Below are 26525 nucleotides of genomic sequence, written 5' to 3'. Positions count from 1 at the left end.
GAGGACCGGTTTGGCCAGCCCTGCCATACACTAACTCAGCAGTCATATCCGTGACTAACCCTGAAACATAGCACCCACACATTTATACCATACACTGACTCAGCAGTCATATCCGTGACTAACCTTAACTCATAACACACAGACATTTATACCATACACTGACTCAGCAGTCATATCCGTGACTAACCCTGAAACATAGCACCCACACATTTATACCATGCACTAACTCAGCAGTCATATCCGTGACTAACCCTAACACATAGCACCCAGAAATTTATACCATACACTAACTCAGCAGTCATATTCGTGACTAACCCTGAAACATAGCACCCACACATTTATACCATACACTAACTCATCCGTCATATCCGTGACTAACCCTAACACATAGCACCCAGACATTTATACCATACACTAACTCAGCAGTCATATCCGTGACTAACCCTGAAACATAGCACCCACACATTTATACCATACACTAACTCGGCAGTCATATCCGTGACTAACCCTGAAACATAGCACCCACACATTTATACCATACACTAACTCAGCAGTCATATCCGTGACTAACCCGAACACATAACACACAGACATTTATACCATACACTAACTCAGCAGTCCTGTCCGTGACTAACCCTGAAACATAGCACCCACACATTTATACCATACACTAACTCAACAGTCATATCCGTGACTAACCCTAACACATAACACACATACATTTATATCATACACTGACTCAGCAGTCATATCCGTGACTAAACCTGAAACATAGCACCCACACATTTATACCATACACTAACTCAGCAGTCATATCCGTGACTAACCCTAACACATAGCACCCACACATTAATACCATACACTAACTCAGCAGTCATATCCGTGACTAACCCTGAAACATAGCACCCACACATTTATACCATACACTAACTCAGCAGTCATATCCGTGACTAACCCTAACCCATAGCACCCAGACATTTATACCATACACTAAATCAGCAGTCATATCCGTGACTAACCCTGAAACATAGCACCCACACATTTATATCATACACTAACTCAGCAGTCATATCCGTGACTAACCCTGAAACATAGCACCCACACATTTATACCATACACTAACTCAGCAGTCATATCCGTGACTAACCCTAACACATAACACACAGACATTTATACCATACACTAACTCAGCAGTCATATCCGTGACTAACCCTAAAACATAGCACCCACACATTTATACCATACACTAACTCAGCAGTCATATCCGTGATTTACCCTAACACATAGCACCAAGACATTTATACCATACACTAACTCAGCAGTCATATCCGTGACTAACCCTGAAACATAGCACCCACACATTTATACCATACACTAACTCAGCAGTCATATCCGTGACTTACCCTAACACATAGCACCCAGACATTTATACCATACACTAACTCAGCAGTCATATCCGTGACTAACCCTAACACATAGCACCCAGACATTTATACCATACACTAACTCAGCAGTCATATCCGTGACTAACCCTAATCCATAGCACCCAGACATTTATACCATACACTAAATCAGCAGTCATATCCGTGACTAACCCTGAAACATAGCACCCACACATTTATATCATACACTAACTCAGCAGTCATATCCGTGACTAACCCTGAAACATAGCACCCACACATTTATACCATACACTAACTCAGCAGTCATATCCGTGACTAACCCTAACACATAACACACAGACATTTATATCATACACTAACTCAGCAGTCATATCCGTGACTAACCCTGAAACATAGCACCCACACATTTATATCATACACTAACTCAGCAGTCATATCCGTGACTAACCCTGAAACATAGCACCCACACATTTATACCATACACTAACTCAGCAGTCATTTCCGTGACTAACCCTGAAACATAGCACCCACACATTTATATCATACACTAACTCAGCAGTCATATCCGTGACTAACCCTGGAACATAGCACCCACACATTTATACCATACACTAAATCAGCAGTCATATCCGTGACTAACCCTGAAACATAGCACCCACACATTTATACCATACACTAACTCAGCAGTCATATCCGTGACTAACCCTGAAACATAGCACCCACACATTTATACCATACACTAACTCAGCAGTCATATCCGTGACTAACCCTGAAACATAGCACCCACACATTTATACCATACACTAACTCAGCAGTCATATCCGTGACTTACCCTAACACATAGCACCCAGACATTTATACCATACACTAACTCAGCAGTCATATCCGTGACTAACCCTAACACATAGCACCCAGACATTTATACCATACACTAACTCAGCAGTCATATCCGTGACTAACCCTGAAACATAGCACCCACACATTTATATCATACACTAACTCAGCAGTCATATCCGTGACTAACCCTGAAACATAGCACCCACAATTTTATACCATACACTAACTCAGCAGTCATATCCGTGACTAACCCTAACACATAACACACAGACATTTATACCGTACACTAACTCAGCAGACATATCCGTGACTAACCCTAAAACATAGCACCCACACATTTATACCATACACTAACTCAGCAGTCATATCCGTGACTTACCCTAACACATAGCACCCAGACATTTATACCATACACTAACTCAGCAGTCATATCCGTGACTAACCCTAACACATAGCACCCAGACATTTATACCATACACTAACTCAGCAGTCATATCCGTGACTAACCCTGAAACATAGCACCCACACATTTATACCATACACTAACTCAGCAGTCATATCCGTGACTAACCCTGAAACATAGCACCCACACATTTATACCATACACTAACTCAGCAGTCATATCCGTGACTAACCCTAACACATAACACACAGATATTTATACCATACACCAGAGCTGGCCAAACCAGTCCTCGAGATCTACCAACAGTTCACATTTTCCAGACCTCCTAGCTGGTGCACAGGTGTAGTAATTACTAATTAAGATGTGCTGCATTCATTCCTAACTGACAATTCTACAGATCTCCAGGAGGACTGGAAAACATGAACTGTTGGTAGATCTCGAGGTTTGGCCAGCCCTGCCATACACTAACTCAGCAGTCATATCCGTGACTAACCCTGAAACATAGCACCCACACATTTATACCATACACTGATTCAGCAGTCATATCCGTGACTAACCTTAACTCATAACACACAGACATTTTTTTACCATTTATACCATACACTGACTCAGCAGTCATATCTGTGACTAACCCTGAAACATAGCACCCAGAAATTTATACCATACACTAACTCAGCAGTCATATCCGTGACTAACCCTGAAACATAGCACCCAGACATTTATACCACACACTAACTCAGCAGTCATATCCGTGACTAACCCTGAAACATAGCACCCACACATTTATACCATACACTAACTCAGCAGTCATAACCGTGACTTACCCTAACACATAGCACCCAGACATTTATACCATACACTAACTCAGCAGTCATATCCGTGACTAACCCTAACACATAGCACCCAGACATTTATACCATACACTAACTCAGCAGTCATATCCGTGACTAACCCTGAAACATAGCACCCACACATTTATACCATACACTAACTCAGCAGTCATATCCGTGACTAACCCTAACACATAACACACAGATATTTATACCATACACCAGAGCTGGCCAAACCAGTCCTCGAGATCTACCAACAGTTCACATTTTCCAGACCTCCTAGCTGGTGCACAGGTGTAGTAATTACTAATTAAGATGTGCTGCATTCATTCCTAACTGACAATTCTACAGATCTCCAGGAGGACTGGAAAACATGAACTGTTGGTAGATCTCGAGGTTTGGCCAGCCCTGCCATACACTAACTCAGCAGTCATATCCGTGACTAACCCTGAAACATAGCACCCACACATTTATACCATACACTGATTCAGCAGTCATATCCGTGACTAACCTTAACTCATAACACACAGACATTTTTTTACCATTTATACCATACACTGACTCAGCAGTCATATCCGTGACTAACCCTGAAACATAGCACCCAGAAATTTATACCATACACTAACTCAGCAGTCATATCCGTGACTAACCCTGAAACATAGCACCCAGACATTTATACCACACACTAACTCAGCAGTCATATCCGTGACTAACCCTGAAACATAGCACCCACACATTTATATCATACACTAACTCAGCAGTCATATCCGTGACTAACCCTGAAACATAGCACCCACACATTTATACCATACACTAACTCAGCAGTCATATCCATGACTAACCCTAACACATAACACACAGACATTTATACCATACACTAACTCAGCAGTCATATCCGTGACTAACCCTGAAACATAGCACCCACACATTTATACCATACACTAACTCAGCAGTCATATCCGTGACTAACCCTGAAACATAGCACCCACACATTTATACCATACACTAACTCAGCAGTCATATCCGTGACTAACCCTGAAACATAGCACCCAGACATTTATACCATACACTGACTCAGCAGTCATATCCGTGACTAACCCTAACACATAACACACAGATATTTATACCATACACCAGAGCTGGCCAAACCAGTCCTCGAGATCTACCAACAGTTCACATTTTCCAGACCTCCTAGCTGGTGCACAGGTGTAGTAATTACTAATTAAGATGTGCTGCATTCATTCCTAACTGACAATTCTACAGATCTCCAGGAGGCCTGGAAAACATAAACTGTTGGTAGATCCTGAGGACCGGTTTGGCCAGCCCTGCCATACACTAACTCAGCAGTCATATCCGTGACTAACCCTGAAACATAGCACCCACACATTTATACCATACACTGACTCAGCAGTCATATCCGTGACTAACCTTAACTCATAACACACAGACATTTATACCATACACTGACTCAGCAGTCATATCCGTGACTAACCCTGAAACATAGCACCCACACATTTATACCATGCACTAACTCAGCAGTCATATCCGTGACTAACCCTAACACATAGCACCCAGAAATTTATACCATACACTAACTCAGCAGTCATATTCGTGACTAACCCTGAAACATAGCACCCACACATTTATACCATACACTAACTCATCCGTCATATCCGTGACTAACCCTAACACATAGCACCCAGACATTTATACCATACACTAACTCAGCAGTCATATCCGTGACTAACCCTGAAACATAGCACCCACACATTTATACCATACACTAACTCGGCAGTCATATCCGTGACTAACCCTGAAACATAGCACCCACACATTTATACCATACACTAACTCAGCAGTCATATCCGTGACTAACCCGAACACATAACACACAGACATTTATACCATACACTAACTCAGCAGTCCTATCCGTGACTAACCCTGAAACATAGCACCCACACATTTATACCATACACTAACTCAACAGTCATATCCGTGACTAACCCTAACACATAACACACATACATTTATATCATACACTGACTCAGCAGTCATATCCGTGACTAAACCTGAAACATAGCACCCACACATTTATACCATACACTAACTCAGCAGTCATATCCGTGACTAACCCTAACACATAGCACCCACACATTAATACCATACACTAACTCAGCAGTCATATCCGTGACTAACCCTGAAACATAGCACCCACACATTTATACCATACACTAACTCAGCAGTCATATCCGTGACTAACCCTAACCCATAGCACCCAGACATTTATACCATACACTAAATCAGCAGTCATATCCGTGACTAACCCTGAAACATAGCACCCACACATTTATATCATACACTAACTCAGCAGTCATATCCGTGACTAACCCTGAAACATAGCACCCACACATTTATACCATACACTAACTCAGCAGTCATATCCGTGACTAACCCTAACACATAACACACAGACATTTATACCATACACTAACTCAGCAGTCATATCCGTGACTAACCCTAAAACATAGCACCCACACATATATACCATACACTAACTCAGCAGTCATATCCGTGACTTACCCTAACACATAGCACCAAGACATTTATACCATACACTAACTCAGCAGTCATATCCGTGACTAACCCTGAAACATAGCACCCACACATTTATACCATACACTAACTCAGCAGTCATATCCGTGACTTACCCTAACACATAGCACCCAGACATTTATACCATACACTAACTCAGCAGTCATATCCGTGACTAACCCTAACACATAGCACCCAGACATTTATACCATACACTAACTCAGCAGTCATATCCGTGACTAACCCTAACCCATAGCACCCAGACATTTATACCATACACTAAATCAGCAGTCATATCCGTGACTAACCCTGAAACATAGCACCCACACATTTATATCATACACTAACTCAGCAGTCATATCCGTGACTAACCCTGAAACATAGCACCCACACATTTATACCATACACTAACTCAGCAGTCATATCCGTGACTAACCCTAACACATAACACACAGACATTTATATCATACACTAACTCAGCAGTCATATCCGTGACTAACCCTGAAACATAGCACCCACACATTTATATCATACACTAACTCAGCAGTCATATCCGTGACTAACCCTGAAACATAGCACCCACACATTTATATCATACACTAACTCAGCAGTCATATCCGTGACTAACCCTGAAACATAGCACCCACACATTTATACCATACACTAACTCAGCAGTCATATCCGTGACTAACCCTAACACATAACACACAGACATTTATACCATACACTAACTCAGCAGTCATATCCGTGACTAACCCTAAAACATAGCACCCACACATATATACCATACACTAACTCAGCAGTCATATCCGTGACTTACCCTAACACATAGCACCAAGACATTTATACCATACACTAACTCAGCAGTCATATCCGTGACTAACCCTGAAACATAGCACCCACACATTTATACCATACACTAACTCAGCAGTCATATCCGTGACTTACCCTAACACATAGCACCCAGACATTTATACCATACACTAACTCAGCAGTCATATCCGTGACTAACCCTAACACATAGCACCCAGACATTTATACCATACACTAACTCAGCAGTCATATCCGTGACTAACCCTAACCCATAGCACCCAGACATTTATACCATACACTAAATCAGCAGTCATATCCGTGACTAACCCTGAAACATAGCACCCACACATTTATATCATACACTAACTCAGCAGTCATATCCGTGACTAACCCTGAAACATAGCACCCACACATTTATACCATACACTAACTCAGCAGTCATATCCGTGACTAACCCTAACACATAACACACAGACATTTATATCATACACTAACTCAGCAGTCATATCCGTGACTAACCCTGAAACATAGCACCCACACATTTATATCATACACTAACTCAGCAGTCATATCCGTGACTAACCCTGAAACATAGCACCCACACATTTATACCATACACTAACTCAGCAGTCATTTCCGTGACTAACCCTGAAACATAGCACCCACACATTTATATCATACACTAACTCAGCAGTCATATCCGTGACTAACCCTGAAACATAGCACCCACACATTTATACCATACACTAAATCAGCAGTCATATCCGTGACTAACCCTGAAACATAGCACCCACACATTTATACCATACACTAACTCAGCAGTCATATCCGTGACTAACCCTGAAACATAGCACCCACACATTTATACCATACACTAACTCAGCAGTCATATCCGTGACTAACCCTGAAACATAGCACCCACACATTTATACCATACACTAACTCAGCAGTCATATCCGTGACTTACCCTAACACATAGCACCCAGACATTTATACCATACACTAACTCAGCAGTCATATCCGTGACTAACCCTAACACATAGCACCCAGACATTTATACCATACACTAACTCAGCAGTCATATCCGTGACTAACCCTGAAACATAGCACCCACACATTTATATCATACACTAACTCAGCAGTCATATCCGTGACTAACCCTGAAACATAGCACCCACAATTTTATACCATACACTAACTCAGCAGTCATATCCGTGACTAACCCTAACACATAACACACAGACATTTATACCGTACACTAACTCAGCAGACATATCCGTGACTAACCCTAAAACATAGCACCCACACATTTATACCATACACTAACTCAGCAGTCATATCCGTGACTTACCCTAACACATAGCACCCAGACATTTATACCATACACTAACTCAGCAGTCATATCCGTGACTAACCCTAACACATAGCACCCAGACATTTATACCATACACTAACTCAGCAGTCATATCCGTGACTAACCCTGAAACATAGCACCCACACATTTATACCATACACTAACTCAGCAGTCATATCCGTGACTAACCCTGAAACATAGCACCCACACATTTATACCATACACTAACTCAGCAGTCATATCCGTGACTAACCCTAACACATAACACACAGATATTTATACCATACACCAGAGCTGGCCAAACCAGTCCTCGAGATCTACCAACAGTTCACATTTTCCAGACCTCCTAGCTGGTGCACAGGTGTAGTAATTACTAATTAAGATGTGCTGCATTCATTCCTAACTGACAATTCTACAGATCTCCAGGAGGACTGGAAAACATGAACTGTTGGTAGATCTCGAGGTTTGGCCAGCCCTGCCATACACTAACTCAGCAGTCATATCCGTGACTAACCCTGAAACATAGCACCCACACATTTATACCATACACTGATTCAGCAGTCATATCCGTGACTAACCTTAACTCATAACACACAGACATTTTTTTACCATTTATACCATACACTGACTCAGCAGTCATATCTGTGACTAACCCTGAAACATAGCACCCAGAAATTTATACCATACACTAACTCAGCAGTCATATCCGTGACTAACCCTGAAACATAGCACCCAGACATTTATACCACACACTAACTCAGCAGTCATATCCGTGACTAACCCTGAAACATAGCACCCACACATTTATACCATACACTAACTCAGCAGTCATAACCGTGACTTACCCTAACACATAGCACCCAGACATTTATACCATACACTAACTCAGCAGTCATATCCGTGACTAACCCTAACACATAGCACCCAGACATTTATACCATACACTAACTCAGCAGTCATATCCGTGACTAACCCTGAAACATAGCACCCACACATTTATACCATACACTAACTCAGCAGTCATATCCGTGACTAACCCTAACACATAACACACAGATATTTATACCATACACCAGAGCTGGCCAAACCAGTCCTCGAGATCTACCAACAGTTCACATTTTCCAGACCTCCTAGCTGGTGCACAGGTGTAGTAATTACTAATTAAGATGTGCTGCATTCATTCCTAACTGACAATTCTACAGATCTCCAGGAGGACTGGAAAACATGAACTGTTGGTAGATCTCAAAGTTTGGCCAGCCCTGCCATACACTAACTCAGCAGTCATATCCGTGACTAACCCTGAAACATAGCACCCACACATTTATACCATACACTGATTCAGCAGTCATATCCGTGACTAACCTTAACTCATAACACACAGACATTTTTTTACCATTTATACCATACACTGACTCAGCAGTCATATCCGTGACTAACCCTGAAACATAGCACCCAGAAATTTATACCATACACTAACTCAGCAGTCATATCCGTGACTAACCCTAACACATAGCACCCAGACATTTATACCACACACTAACTCAGCAGTCATATCCGTGACTAACCCTGAAACATAGCACCCACACATTTATATCATACACTAACTCAGCAGTCATATCCGTGACTAACCCTGAAACATAGCACCCACACATTTATACCATACACTAACTCAGCAGTCATATCCATGACTAACCCTAACACATAACACACAGACATTTATACCATACACTAACTCAGCAGTCATATCCGTGACTAACCCTGAAACATAGCACCCACACATTTATACCATACACTAACTCAGCAGTCATATCCGTGACTAACCCTGAAACATAGCACCCACACATTTATACCATACACTAACTCAGCAGTCATATCCGTGACTAACCCTGAAACATAGCACCCAGACATTTATACCATACACTGACTCAGCAGTCATATCCGTGACTAACCCTAACACATAACACACAGATATTTATACCATACACCAGAGCTGGCCAAACCAGTCCTCGAGATCTACCAACAGTTTCACATTTTCCAGACCTCCTAGCTGGTGCACAGGTGTAGTAATTACTAATTAAGATGTGCTGCATTCATTCCTAACTGACAATTCTACAGATCTCCAGGAGGCCTGGAAAACATAAACTGTTGGTAGATCCTGAGGACCGGTTTGGCCAGCCCTGCCATACACTAACTCAGCAGTCATATCCGTGACTAACCCTGAAACATAGCACCCACACATTTATACCATACACTGACTCAGCAGTCATATCCGTGACTAACCTTAACTCATAACACACAGACATTTATACCATACACTGACTCAGCAGTCATATCCGTGACTAACCCTGAAACATAGCACCCACACATTTATACCATGCACTAACTCAGCAGTCATATCCGTGACTAACCCTAACACATAGCACCCAGAAATTTATACCATACACTAACTCAGCAGTCATATTCGTGACTAACCCTGAAACATAGCACCCACACATTTATACCATACACTAACTCATCCGTCATATCCGTGACTAACCCTAACACATAGCACCCAGACATTTATACCATACACTAACTCAGCAGTCATATCCGTGACTAACCCTGAAACATAGCACCCACACATTTATACCATACACTAACTCGGCAGTCATATCCGTGACTAACCCTGAAACATAGCACCCACACATTTATACCATACACTAACTCAGCAGTCATATCCGTGACTAACCCGAACACATAACACACAGACATTTATACCATACACTAACTCAGCAGTCCTATCCGTGACTAACCCTGAAACATAGCACCCACACATTTATACCATACACTAACTCAACAGTCATATCCGTGACTAACCCTAACACATAACACACATACATTTATATCATACACTGACTCAGCAGTCATATCCGTGACTAAACCTGAAACATAGCACCCACACATTTATACCATACACTAACTCAGCAGTCATATCCGTGACTAACCCTAACACATAGCACCCACACATTAATACCATACACTAACTCAGCAGTCATATCCGTGACTAACCCTGAAACATAGCACCCACACATTTATACCATACACTAACTCAGCAGTCATATCCGTGACTAACCCTAACCCATAGCACCCAGACATTTATACCATACACTAAATCAGCAGTCATATCCGTGACTAACCCTGAAACATAGCACCCACACATTTATATCATACACTAACTCAGCAGTCATATCCGTGACTAACCCTGAAACATAGCACCCACACATTTATACCATACACTAACTCAGCAGTCATATCCGTGACTAACCCTAACACATAACACACAGACATTTATACCATACACTAACTCAGCAGTCATATCCGTGACTAACCCTAAAACATAGCACCCACACATTTATACCATACACTAACTCAGCAGTCATATCCGTGACTTACCCTAACACATAGCACCAAGACATTTATACCATACACTAACTCAGCAGTCATATCCGTGACTAACCCTGAAACATAGCACCCACCCATTTATACCATACACTAACTCAGCAGTCATATCCGTGACTTACCCTAACACATAGCACCCAGACATTTATACCATACACTAACTCAGCAGTCATATCCGTGACTAACCCTAACACATAGCACCCAGACATTTATACCATACACTAACTCAGCAGTCATATCCGTGACTAACCCTAACCCATAGCACCCAGACATTTATACCATACACTAAATCAGCAGTCATATCCGTGACTAACCCTGAAACAGCACCCACACATTTATATCATACACTAACTCAGCAGTCATATCCGTGACTAACCCTGAAACATAGCACCCACACATTTATACCATACACTAACTCAGCAGTCATATCCGTGACTAACCCTAACACATAACACACAGACATTTATATCATACACTAACTCAGCAGTCATATCCGTGACTAACCCTGAAACATAGCACCCACACATTTATATCATACACTAACTCAGCAGTCATATCCGTGACTAACCCTGAAACATAGCACCCACACATTTATACCATACACTAACTCAGCAGTCATTTCCGTGACTAACCCTGAAACATAGCACCCACACATTTATATCATACACTAACTCAGCAGTCATATCCGTGACTAACCCTGGAACATAGCACCCACACATTTATACCATACACTAAATCAGCAGTCATATCCGTGACTAACCCTGAAACATAGCACCCACACATTTATACCATACACTAACTCAGCAGTCATATCCGTGACTAACCCTGAAACATAGCACCCACACATTTATACCATACACTAACTCAGCAGTCATATCCGTGACTAACCCTGAAACATAGCACCCACACATTTATACCATACACTAACTCAGCAGTCATATCCGTGACTTACCCTAACACATAGCACCCAGACATTTATACCATACACTAACTCAGCAGTCATATCCGTGACTAACCCTAACACATAGCACCCAGACATTTATACCATACACTAACTCAGCAGTCATATCCGTGACTAACCCTGAAACATAGCACCCACACATTTATATCATACACTAACTCAGCAGTCATATCCGTGACTAACCCTGAAACATAGCACCCACAATTTTATACCATACACTAACTCAGCAGTCATATCCGTGACTAACCCTAACACATAACACACAGACATTTATACCGTACACTAACTCAGCAGTCATATCCGTGACTAACCCTAAAACATAGCACCCACACATTTATACCATACACTAACTCAGCAGTCATATCCGTGACTTACCCTAACACATAGCACCCAGACATTTATACCATACACTAACTCAGCAGTCATATCCGTGACTAACCCTAACACATAGCACCCAGACATTTATACCATACACTAACTCAGCAGTCATATCCGTGACTAACCCTGAAACATAGCACCCACACATTTATACCATACACTAACTCAGCAGTCATATCCGTGACTAACCCTGAAACATAGCACCCACACATTTATACCATACACTAACTCAGCAGTCATATCCGTGACTAACCCTAACACATAACACACAGATATTTATACCATACACCAGAGCTGGCCAAACCAGTCCTCGAGATCTACCAACAGTTCACATTTTCCAGACCTCCTAGCTGGTGCACAGGTGTAGTAATTACTAATTAAGATGTGCTGCATTTATTCCTAACTGACAATTCTACAGATCTCCAGGAGGACTGGAAAACATGAACTGTTGGTAGATCTCGAGGTTTGGCCAGCCCTGCCATACACTAACTCAGCAGTCATATCCGTGACTAACCCTGAAACATAGCACCCACACATTTATACCATACACTGATTCAGCAGTCATATCCGTGACTAACCTTAACTCATAACACACAGACATTTTTTTACCATTTATACCATACACTGACTCAGCAGTCATATCTGTGACTAACCCTGAAACATAGCACCCAGAAATTTATACCATACACTAACTCAGCAGTCATATCCGTGACTAACCCTGAAACATAGCACCCAGACATTTATACCACACACTAACTCAGCAGTCATATCCGTGACTAACACTGAAACATAGCACCCACACATTTATACCATACACTAACTCAGCAGTCATAACCGTGACTTACCCTAACACATAGCACCCAGACATTTATACCATACACTAACTCAGCAGTCATATCCGTGACTAACCCTAACACATAGCACCCAGACATTTATACCATACACTAACTCAGCAGTCATATCCGTGACTAACCCTGAAACATAGCACCCACACATTTATACCATACACTAACTCAGCAGTCATATCCGTGACTAACCCTAACACATAACACACAGATATTTATACCATACACCAGAGCTGGCCAAACCAGTCCTCGAGATCTACCAACAGTTCACATTTTCCAGACCTCCTAGCTGGTGCACAGGTGTAGTAATTACTAATTAAGATGTGCTGCATTCATTCCTAACTGACAATTCTACAGATCTCCAGGAGGACTGGAAAACATGAACTGTTGGTAGATCTCGAGGTTTGGCCAGCCCTGCCATACACTAACTCAGCAGTCATATCCGTGACTAACCCTGAAACATAGCACCCACACATTTATACCATACACTGACTCAGCAGTCATATCCGTGACTAACCTTAACTCATAACACACAGACATTTTTTTACCATTTATACCATACACTGACTCAGCAGTCATATCCGTGACTAACCCTGAAACATAGCACCCAGAAATTTATACCATACACTAACTCAGCAGTCATATCCGTGACTAACCCTGAAACATAGCACCCAGACATTTATACCACACACTAACTCAGCAGTCATATCCGTGACTAACCCTGAAACATAGCACCCACACATTTATATCATACACTAACTCAGCAGTCATATCCGTGACTAACCCTGAAACATAGCACCCAGACATTTATACCATACACTAACTCAGCAGTCATATCCATGACTAACCCTAACACATAACACACAGACATTTATACCATACACTAACTCAGCAGTCATATCCGTGACTAACCCTGAAACATAGCACCCACACATTTATACCATACACTAACTCAGCAGTCATATCCGTGACTAACCCTGAAACATAGCACCCACACATTTATACCATACACTAACTCAGCAGTCATATCCGTGACTAACCCTGAAACATAGCACCCAGACATTTATACCATACACTGACTCAGCAGTCATATCCGTGACTAACCCTAACACATAGCACCCAGGCATTTATACCATACACTAACTCAGCAGTCATATCCGTGACTAACCCTAACACATAGCACCCAGACATTTATACCATACACTGACTCAGCAGTCATATCCGTGACTAACCCTGAAACATAGCACCCAGACATTTATACCATACACTAACTCAGCAGTCATATCCGTGACTAACCCTGAAACATAGCACCCAGACATTTATACCATACACTAACTCAGCAGTCATATCCGTGACTTACCCTAACACATAGCACCCAGACATTTATACCATACACTAACTCAGCAGTCATATCCGTGACTAACCCTGAAACATAGCACCCACACATTTATACCATACACTAACTCAGCAGTCATATCCGTGACTAACCCTGAAACATAGCACCCACACATTTATACCATACACTAACTCAGCAGTCATATCCAACACTAACCCTAACACATAACACTCAGACATTAATTCCATACACTGGGCGGGATGTACTAATGCACATCGCCGCACAGTGCCACGATGCTGATCGCATATGTACTTACAGTCAGCCCTGCGCTGCCCCTGGCTCCATACCCAGTGCTGAACTGCTGTGCAGTGCTACTACTCTGCCAGCCAGCAGCCCTGCGCCGCCCCCTGCCTCCATACCCAGTGCTAAACTGCTGTGCAGTGCTACTACTCTGCCATCCAGCAGCCCTGCACTGCCCCCTGCCTCCATACCCAGTGCTAAACTGCTGTGCAGTGCTACTACTCTGCCAGCCAGTAGCCCTGCACTGCCCCCATACCCAGTGCTAAACTGCTGTGCAGTGCTACTACTCTGCCAACCAGCAGCCCTGCGCCGCCCCCTGGCTCCGGCTCTTACACATACAGTGTGCTGGGTGGCCCTTTTCACTCTCTGACTTGGCAGGTTCAGGTGTTAGTCAGCAGCAGGGACATCAAGAGGTGGGGAGCAGGTAATAATTACTGGGCCGAAACTTCTTGGAGGGGCCCAGCAGGGACCCGAGTCAGCTGCAAAGGGGGACACTGGATGACTAATGTCCTCCTGTGCGGCCGCCAGTGCCCCCTTGTGCACTTTTTTCTAGGGGACATAGCCCTCCCGGATTTGGCCATGCTCCCGTGGATGCTCTCGGCGGCCCTGGTCAGCCCCCTATCCGGCTCTTACACATAATGTTCCAGGTTGTCGACCGAGACACCTCCCTGGGGCCCTGGGATTACGCCTGAGTCAGAAGTTGAATTTGGCCCCGATGCGATCAGTTACCTCCCGGCTCCCTCCACGACGGCTGCGTCACTTTGCACATGCGCAGACGGACTCCCAGGTCATAAACCTGGAGGTTCAGGAGCCGCCGCTGTTATCGGAAAAGTCGTCCTTTGCAATACTAGTAGCAGTTGATAGTACACATAGGCGGATTGGCCATAGGGTCTACAGGGAAGATTCCCGGTGGGCCGACGCACCCGTGGGGCCTGTTTTGTTTGAGGACATGTGGTCCTATTTACAGACATAATGAATAAGATGCCAAACAATTTGCATATATGAAAATGACTTTGCCACTTAGCCTGTGATTGCAGATGATCTAGTGTATGCTCTGTGTTCCTGCTTGGCTGACATATAAGATTGAGTGAATAGTGATTAGAATATGGTTGGTGTAATAAGCAAGAAAATATATCTTTCTAAAGAATGATATCGTTTCCTAAATTCTGAAGGTGTATCATATAATGTGCTCATAATATTTAATTTTATTTCCTTTTAACTTCCCCCTTGATCCTGGACATCCCCACTATCTGGAAAGTCTTGGGGGGAGGGTGCTGCTGCCATGGCCCATGGCTAGACCTTACACCTCTGGTGCTGCCCATGTGGGGCCACTAGTACACATTTTTCCCATGGCCGCTTTTTGTTCCCAATCCGCCCCTGATAGTACATATGCGATAAGTATCACTGCGGATAACGGCAGGATGTACTGCAATTGCTTGGTACATCCCACCCTGGGGCTGATAATCCTAGAGGGACAGGGTGACCCAATCCCTCCAGTGACCCATGCTTCTAGCCTAGGGATGGTTTGGCGCTGTGGCGAGGCATCACCAGGACTGAGCTGGCAGAACTAGGGGGCACAGAAGAGAGTTGCGGGTGATCATTATCAGCTGATAGGAGGATCATCGGCGGCCTCTCTGACCGTACATTGCTGGTAAGGTGCTCGAGGCCTCGGGATACGGATACAGAATACACCCTGCACCACGAGCCTCTGTGTGTAACACATTCCCTGTATCATATAATACTAATACAACACCCAGCGGGGGGCGCTAACATTACCTGCAAGATTGCTTCTGTCGCTTCCCGCCACAACAACGATCCAGTCCCTCTGAATGGTGATGGCCATGGCGGTGCTGGCCAGATTGGCGATGTTCGCTATTGTGATGACCAGTATGTAGCATATTGTCTGTAGAATCACCAGAGAGTCAGTCACAATCTTCATTATTTTATATACATTTCTTCATAACACAAAGTGGAATTCATTATAGAAGGGGGAATTCTATTAGAGAGGTAAAAACCTCACATGCCTCATGCACAATTTTGGATTACCGCGGGTATACACGCTTCTGATATCTGTGCTATCCAAATAATAAAAGTGGTCGCTGGGTTTTCAGCACTGAGGGAAGGAAGGTATGAGAGAACAGCTGGCGGGTACGTTGTGATATGTAATAACAAATAGGGTGGCCACGGAGTGGCATGTGAAAGAAACGATGGGCGGCAGGGGGCATGTGAGAGAAAAGCTGGGGGGGCAGGGGACACGCGTCACAAAAGCTGGGGGAGGGGCAGGGGGCACGCGTGACAAAAGCTGGGGGGGCACGCGTGACAAAAGCTGGGGGGGCACGCGTAACAAAAGCTGGGGGGCAGGGGGCACGTGTGACAAAAGCTGGGGGGGCAGGGGGCACGTGTGACAAAATCATGGGGGGCAGGGGGCACGTGTGAGAAAAAGGTGGGGGGCAGGGGACACGTGTGAGAAAAAGGTAGGGGGCACGTGTGAGAAAAAGCTGGGGGGGGCAGGGGGCATGTGTGTGAAAAGGTGGGGGGCAGGGGGCACGTGTGAGAAAAATGTGGGGGGCAGGGGGCATGTGTGAGAAAAGGTGGGGGGCAGGGGGCATGTTTAAGAAAAAGGTGGGGGCAGGGGGCACGTGTGAGAAAAGGTGGGGGGCAGGGGGCATGTGTGCGAAAAGGTGGGGGGCAGGGGGCACGTGTGAGAAAAAGGTGGGGGGCAGGGGGCATGTGTGAGAAAAGGTGGGGGGCAGGGGGCATGTGTGAGAAAAAGGTGGGGGGCAGGGGGCACGTGTGAGAAAAGGTGGGGGCAGGGGGCATGTGTGAGAAGAAGGTGGGGGCAGGGGGCATGTGTGAGAAAAGGTGGGGGCAGGGGGCATGTGTAAGAGAAAAGCTGGGGGCAAGGGGCACGTGTGAGAAAAAGGTGGGGGGCAGGTGTGTGAAAGAAAGGCTGGGGGGCATGTGAGGGAAAAGCTGGGGGGCAGGTGGCATGTGAGGGAAAAGCCGGGGGGCAGGGGGCACGTGTGAGAAAAAGGTGGGGGGCAGGTGGCATGTGTGAGAAAAAAGGTGGGGGCAGGGGGCATGTGTGAGAAAACCTGGGGGGCAGGGGGCATGTGTGAGACAATGTGGGGGCAGGGGGCATGTGTGAGAAAAGGCAGGGGTCATGTGTAAGAAAAGTTGGGGAGCAGGGGGCATGTGTGAGAAAAGGCGGGGGCAGGGGTCATGTGTAAGAAAAGCTGGGGGGCAGGGGGCATGTGTAAGAAAAGTTGGGGAGCAGGGGGCATGTGTGAGAAAAGGTGGGGACAGGGGGCATGTGTGAGAAAAGCTGGGGGGCAGGGGGCATGTGTAAGAAAAGTTGGGGAGCAGGGGGCATATGTGAGAAAAGTTGGAGAGCAGGGGGCATGTGTGAGAAAAGATGGGGGCAGGGGGCATATGTGAGAAAAGATGGGGGGGCAGGGGCATATGTGAGAAAAGCTGGGGGGCAGGGGGTATGTGTAAGAAAAGCTGGGGGCAGGGGGCATGTGTAAGAAAAGCTGGGGGGCAGGGGGCATGTGTAAGAAAAGTTGGGGAGCAGAGGGCATGTGTGAGAAAAGGTGGGGACAGGGGGCATGTGTGAGAAAAGCTGGGGGGCAGGGGGCATGTGTAAGAAAAGCTGGGGGGCAGGGGGCATGTGTGAAAAAGCTGGGGGGCAGGGGGCATGTGTAAGAAAAGCTGGGGGGCAGGGGGCATGTGTAAGAAAAGCTGGGGGGCAGGGGGCATGTATAAGAAAAGCTGGGGGGCAGGGGGCATGTGTAAGAAAAGCTGGGGGGCAGGGGGCATGTGTAAGAAAAGCTAGGGGGCAGGGGGCATGTGTGAGAAAAGCTGGGGGGCAGGGGGCATGTATAAGAAAAGCTGGGGGGCAGGGGGCATGTGTGAGAAAAGCTGGGGGGCAGGGGGCATGTGTAAGAAAAGCTGGGGGCAGGGGGCATGTGTAAGAAAAGCTGGGGGCAGGGGGCATGTGTAAGAAAAGCTGGGGGCAGGGGGCATGTGAGAGAAAAGCTGGGGGGCAGGGGGCATGTGTAAGAAAAGCTGGGGGGCAGGGGGCATGTGTGAGAAAAGCTGGGGGGCAGGGGGCATGTGTAAGAAAAGCTGGGGGGCAGGGGGCATGTGTGAGAAAAGCTGGGGGGCAGGGGGCATGTGTAAGAAAAAGGTGGGGGGCAGGGGGCATATATAAGAAAAGCTGGGGGGCAGGGGGCATGTGTAAGAAAAGCTGGGGGGCAGGGGGCATGTGTGAGAAAAGCTGGGGGGCAGGGGGCATGTGTGAGAAAAGCTGGGGGGCAGGGGGCATGTGTGAGAAAAGCTGGGGGGCAGGGGGCATGTGTGAGAAAAGCTGGGGGGCAGGGGGCATGTGTGAGAAAAGCTGGGGGGCAGGGGGCATGTGTAAGAAAAGCTGGGGGCAGGGGGCATGTGTGAGAAAAGCTGGGGGGGGCATGTGAGAGAAAAGCTGGGGGGCAGGGGCATGTGTGAGAAAAGCTGGGGGGCAGGGGGCATGTGTAAGAAAAGCTGGGGGCAGGGGGCATGTGTAAGAAAAGCTGGGGGCAGGGGGCATGTGAGAGAAAAGCTGGGGGGCAGGGGGCATGTGTAAGAAAAGCTGGGGGGCAGGGGGCATGTGTGAGAAAAGCTGGGGGGCAGGGGGCATGTGTAAGAAAAGCTGGGGGGCAGGGGGCATGTGTAAGAAAAAGGTGGGGGGCAGGTGGCATGTATAAGAAAAGCTGGGGGGCAGGGGGCATGTGTAAGAAAAGCTGGGGGGCAGGGGGCATGTGTGAGAAAAGCTGGGGGGCAGGGGGCATGTATAAGAAAAGCTGGGGGGCAGGGGGCATGTGTAAGAAAAGCTGGGGGGCAGGGGGCATGTGTGAGAAAAGCTGGGGGGCAGGGGGCATGTGTAAGAAAAGCTGGGGGGCAGGGGGCATGTGTAAGAAAAAGGTGGGGGGCAGGTGGCATGTATAAGAAAAGCTGGGGGGCAGGGGGCATGTGTAAGAAAAGCTGGGGGGCAGGGGGTATGTGTGAGAAAAGCTGGGGGGCAGGGGGCATGTATAAGAAAAGCTGGGGGGCAGGGGGCATGTGTAAGAAAAGCTGGGGGGCAGGGGGCATGTGTGAGAAAAGCTGGGGGGCAGGGGGCATGTGTGAGAAAAGCTGGGGGGCAGGGGGCATGTGTAAGAAAAGCTGGGGGGCAGGGGGCATGTGTGAGAAAAGCTGGGGGGCAGGGGGCATGTGTGAGAAAAGCTGGGGGGCAGGGGGCATGTGTGAGAAAAGCTGGGGGGCAGGGGGCATGTGTAAGAAAAGCTGGGGGGCAGGGGGCATGTGTGAGAAAAGCTGGGGGGCAGGGGGCATGTGTAAGAAAAGCTGGGGGGCAGGGGGCATGTATAAGAAAAGCTGGGGGGCAGGGGGCATGTGTAAGAAAAGCTGGGGGGCAGGGGGCATGTGTGAGAAAAGCTGGGGGGCAGGGGGCATGTGTAAGAAAAGCTGGGGGGCAGGGGGCATGTGTAAGAAAAAGGTGGGGGGCAGGTGGCATGTATAAGAAAAGCTGGGGGGCAGGGGGCATGTGTAAGAAAAGCTGGGGGGCAGGGGGTATGTGTGAGAAAAGCTGGGGGGCAGGGGGCATGTATAAGAAAAGCTGGGGGGCAGGGGGCATGTGTAAGAAAAGCTGGGGGGCAGGGGGCATGTGTGAGAAAAGCTGGGGGGCAGGGGGCATGTGTGAGAAAAGCTGGGGGGCAGGGGGCATGTGTAAGAAAAGCTGGGGGGCAGGGGGCATGTGTGAGAAAAGCTGGGGGGCAGGGGGCATGTATAAGAAAAGCTGGGGGGCAGGGGGCATGTGTAAGAAAAGCTGGGGGGCAGGGGGCATGTGTAAGAAAAGCTGGGGGGCAGGGGGCATGTGTGAGAAAAGCTGGGGGGCAGGGGGCATGTGTAAGAAAAGCTGGGGGCAGGGGGCATGTGTGAGAAAAGCTGGGGGGGGCATGTGAGAGAAAAGCTGGGGGGCAGGGGTCATGTGTAAGAAAAGCTGGGGGGCAGGGGGCATGTGTGAGAAAAGCTGGGGGGGCATGTGTGAGAAAAGCTGGGGGGGGCATGTGAGAGAAAAGCTGGGGGGCAGGGGTCATGTGTAAGAAAAGCTGGGGGGCAGGGGGCATGTGTGAGAAAAGCTGGGGGGGCATGTGTGAGAAAAGCTGGGGGGGGGCATGTGAGAGAAAAGCTGGGGGGCAGGGGTCATGTGTAAGAAAAGCTGGGGGGCATGTGAGAGAAAAGCTGGGGGGCAGGGGTCATGTGTAAGAAAAGCTGGGGGGCAGGGGGCATGTGTAAGAAAAGCTGGGGGCAGGGGGCATGTGTGAGAAAAGCTGGGGGGGCATGTGAGAGAAAAGCTGGGGGGCAGGGGTCATGTGTAAGAAAAGCTGGGGGGGCATGTGAGAGAAAAGCTGGGGGGCAGGGGGCATGTGTGAGAAAAGCTGGGGGGGCATGTGAGAGAAAAGCTGGGGGGCAGGGGTCATGTGTAAGAAAAGCTGGGGGCAGGGGGCATGTGTGAGAAAAGCTGGGGGGGGCATGTGAGAGAAAAGCTGGGGGGCAGGGGTCATGTGTAAGAAAAGCTGGGGGGCAGGGGGCATGTGTGAGAAAAGCTGGGGGGGCATGTGTGAGAAAAGCTGGGGGGGGGCATGTGAGAGAAAAGCTGGGGGGCAGGGGTCATGTGTAAGAAAAGCTGGGGGGGCAGGGGGCATGTGTGAGAAAAGCTGGGGGGGCATGTGTGAGAAAAGCTAGGGGGGGCATGTGAGAGAAAAGCTGGGGGGCAGGGGTCATGTGTAAGAAAAGCTGGGGGGGCATGTGAGAGAAAAGCTGGGGGGCAGGGGGCATGTGTGAGAAAAGCTGGGGGGGCATGTGTGAGAAAAGCTGGGGGGGGCATGTGAGAGAAAAGCTGGGGGGCAGGGGTCATGTGTAAGAAAAGCTGGGGGGGCATGTGAGAGAAAAGCTGGGGGGCAGGGGTCATGTGTAAGAAAAGCTGGGGGGCAGGGGGCATGTGTAAGAAAAGCTGGGGGCAGGGGGCATGTGTGAGAAAAGCTGGGGGGGCATGTGAGAGAAAAGCTGGGGAGCAGGGGTCATGTGTAAGAAAAGCTGGGGGGGCATGTGAGAGAAAAGCTGGGGGCAGGGGGCATGTGTAAGAAAAGCTGGGGGGGCATGTGAGAGAAAAGCTGGGGGGCAGGGGGCATGTGTGAGAAAAGCTGGGGGGGCATGTGAGAGAAAAGCTGGGGGGCAGGGGTCATGTGTAAGAAAAGCTGGGGGGCAGGGGGCATGTGTGAGAAAAGCTGGGGGGCAGGGGGCATGTGTAAGAAAAGCTGGGGGCAGGGGGCATGTGAGAGAAAAGCTGGGGGGGGCATGTGAGAGAAAAGCTGGGGGGCAGGGGGCATGTGTAAGAAAAAGGTGGGGGGCAGGTGGCATGTATAAGAAAAGCTGGGGGGCAGGGGGCATGTGTGAGAAAAGCTGGGGGGCAGGGGGCATGTGTGAGAAAAGCTGGGGGGCAGGGGGCATGTGTGAGAAAAGCTGGGGGGCAGGGGGCATGTGTGAGAAAAGCTGGGGGGGGCATGTGAGAGAAAAGCTGGGGGGCAGGGGGCATGTGTGAGAAAAGCTGATGGTAGTGGTAAAGGCAGTGCCACCCTGGACGTTTTCCCTTGAACTTCCCGGACTCCCGGGTGAACGGTAATGAGCGACACTGGGGGTGATTCAGACTGATTGCTGGGCTGTGATTTTTGCTGTCCTGCGATTAGATAGTCGCCGCCCCCAGGGGGAGTGTATTTTCGCTGTGCAAGTGTGCGATCCTATGTATATGACGAGTGTGTGCAGTGTGTGCAGTGTGTGCAGTTTGTGCAGTGTGTGCAGTGTGTGCAGTGTGTGCGCTGCCCAGGACTCACTCCTCCAGTGCGATGAGAACAGACTGATCAGGGCTGGAGATGACGTCGCACATCCGCCCTGACAGCGCTTGGTAACGCCTGCGTTTTCACAGACACTCCCAATAAACGATCATGTACCACCCACAGAATGCTTCCTCCAGTCAATCGCATTGCGAACGCCTGGGGGATCGGATTCTTCGCACCATCCCGTCGCTAACCGGCGATTCCCTCTGTTGTTGCCTTTTGCGGTACATGTGCAGTTAGTACCTGATCGCCCGCGGAAGTGCACAGCAGTGATCAGGTCTGAATCCCCCCCATACAGTGGCCACACTGAGCAATTTCATGAATGCTATGCACCGTGTCGTCACTGATAGAGTTGCAGGGACAGACGACAGACGACAGACTTTCTAGTTTACAAGCCGCAGGAGCGCGCATCCTTCATATCAGTCACACTGGGCGATATATTAACCTATGTCTCTCGGAAGGGTGAAAATGAGCGCTATACTGCCTTAGGGTGTGGTATAGCTGGTGGGCATGTGAGAGGTAACCTGTGGCAGGAGTTGGCATGATGAATATTTTCCTTTACAAGAAACGATGAAGGGGGTGATTCCGAGTTGTTCGCTCGTTAGCAGATTTTAGCAGCATTGCACACGCTAGGCCGCCGCCCTCTGGGAGTGTATCTTAGCTTAGCAGAATAGCGAATAGACACTTCTTAGCAGTTTCTGAGTAGCTCGAGACTTACTCCTACACTGCGATCAGCTCAGGCCGTTTAGTTCCTGGTTTGACGTCACACACACGCCCTGCGTTCGCCCAGCCACTCCCCCGTTTCTCCAGACACTCCCGCGCTTTATCCTGGCACGCCTGCGTTTTTCCGCACACTCCCAGAAAACGTCCAGTTTCCGCCCAGAAACACCCACTTCCTGTCAATCACACTCCGATCACTTCAACGATGAAAAATCTTCGTTCGGACGTGAGTAAATCTGCTAAGTTTTGTGCTAAAATACTAACCGCATGCGTACCATGCGCATGCGCATTTTTGCCTTAATCGCTCCGTTGTGAAAATCGGCAACGAGCGAACAACTCGGAATGACCCCTGAAATGACAAAATGTATTGACACTACGGGACTCAAGGTGTAAAGAGCAATAGATGGCTATATCAGGACAGAATGCCGACGCCTCCCTGTGCTCCTGTACAGGCAGAATGCCTCCCTGTGTTCCTGTACAGGCAGAATGCCAACACCTCCCTGTGTTCCTGTACAGGCAGAATGCCGACGCCTCCCTGTGTTCCTGTACAGGCAGAATGCAGACGCCTCCCTGTGTTCCTGTACAGGCAGAATAGCTCCCTGTGCTCCTGTACAGGCAGAATGCCGACACCTCCCTGTGCTCCTCTACAGGCAGAATGCCTCCCTGTGTTCCTGTACAGGCAGAATGCCGACACCTCCCTGTGTTCCTGTACAGGCAGATTGCTGACGCCTCCCTGTGTTCCTGTACAGGCAGAATGGCTCCCTGTGTTCCTGTACAGGCAGAATGCCGACGCCTCCCTGTGTTCCTGTACAGGCAGAATGCCTCCCTGTGTTCCTGTACAGGCAGAATGCCGACACCTCCCTGTGCTCCTGTACAGGCAGAATGCCGACACCTCCCTGTGCTCCTGTACAGGCAGAATACAGACGCCTCCCTGTGTTCCTGTACAGGCAGAATGCCGACACCTCCCTGTGTTCCTGTACAGGCAGAATGCCGACGCCTCCCTGTGTTGCTCTACAGGCAGAATACAGACGCCTCCCTGTGCTCCCATACAGGCAGAATACCGATGCCTCCCTGTGTTCCTGTACAGGCAGAATGCCGACACCTCCCTGTGCTACTGTACAGGCAGAATGCCTCCCTGTGTTCCTGTACAGGCAGAATGCAGACACCTCCCTGTGTTCCTGTACAGGCAGAATGCCGACGCCTCCGTGTTCCTGTACAGGCAGAATGGCTCCCTGTGTTCCTGTACAGGCAGAATGCCGACGCCTCCCTGTGTTCCTGTACAGGCAGAATGCCGACACCTCCCTGTGTTCCTGTACAGGCAGAATGCCGACACCTCCCTGTGCTCCTGTACAGGCAGAATACCGACGCCTCCCTGTGTTCCTGTACAGGCAGAATACCGACGCCTCCCTGTGTTCCTGTACAGGCAGAATGCCGACGCCTCCCTGTGCTCTTGTACAGGCAGAATACCGACACCTCCCTGTGTTCCTGTACAGGCAGAATACAGACGCCTCCCTGTGCTGCTGTACAGGCAGAATACCGACGCCTCCCTGTGCTGCTGTACAGGCAGAATGCCGACACCTTCCTGTGTTCCTGTACAGGCAGAATGCCGACGCCTCCCTGTGTTTCTGTACAGGCAGAATACAGACGCCTCCCTGTGCTCCCATACAGGCAGAATACCGATGCCTCCCTGTGTTCCTGTACAGGCAGAGTGCCGACGTCTCCCTGTGTTCCTGTACAGGCAGAGTGCCGACGCCTCCCTGTGTTCCTGTACAGGCAGAATGCCGACATCTCCCTGTGTTCCTGTACCGGCAGAAAGCCGACACCTCCCTGTGTTCCTGGACAGGCAGAATGCCTCCCTGTGTTCCTGTACAGGCAGAATGCCGACACCTCCCTGTGCTCCTTGCAGGCAGAATGCCGACACCTCCCTGTGCTCCTGTGCAGGCAGAATGCCGACACCTCCCTGTGCTCCTGTGCAGGCAGAATGCCGACACCTCCCTGTGCTCCTGTGCAGGCAGAATGCCGACACCTCCCTGTGCTCCTGTACAGGCAGAATGCCTCCCTGTGTTCCTGTACAGGCAGAATGCCGATGCCTCCCTGTGTTCCTGTACAGGCAGAATACTGACGCCTCCCTGTGCTCCTGTACAGGCAGAAATCCAACGCCTCCCTGTGTTCCTGTACAGGCAGAATACCGACACCTCCCTGTGCTCCTGTACAGGCAGAATGCCGACGCGTCCCTGTGTTCCTGTACAGGCAGAATACTGACGCCTCCCTGTGTTCCTGTACAGGCAGAATGCCAACACCTCCCTGTATACCTGCAGAGTCAGCTGCTCACACTCCATCAATATCACATGTTATTTACACTGTAGCCTCACATATTATACCTG

The 26525-nt window shown here is 48.1% G+C and overlaps 1 protein-coding gene across 2 annotated transcripts in view; it reads right to left on the bottom strand.

Moving 5' to 3' along the window:
* SLC40A1 (solute carrier family 40 member 1) overlaps positions 1-26525 on the bottom strand; it is a 409668-nt gene that overhangs the window by 89824 nt on the left and 293319 nt on the right. For both annotated transcript variants that reach the window (XM_063948677.1, XM_063948678.1), the window contains one exon: positions 17267-17393. In XM_063948677.1, the coding sequence (XP_063804747.1) occupies positions 17267-17393 (127 nt within the window). The remainder of the gene's footprint in view (positions 1-17266; positions 17394-26525) is intronic.

The sequence above is a fragment of the Pseudophryne corroboree genome, assembly GCF_028390025.1.
Source record: "Pseudophryne corroboree isolate aPseCor3 chromosome 1 unlocalized genomic scaffold, aPseCor3.hap2 SUPER_1_unloc_3, whole genome shotgun sequence".
NCBI lineage: Eukaryota > Metazoa > Chordata > Amphibia > Anura > Myobatrachidae > Pseudophryne > Pseudophryne corroboree.
The sequence above is the reverse complement of the archived record's forward strand: the minus strand, read 5'-3'. Positions and strand labels throughout refer to the sequence as shown.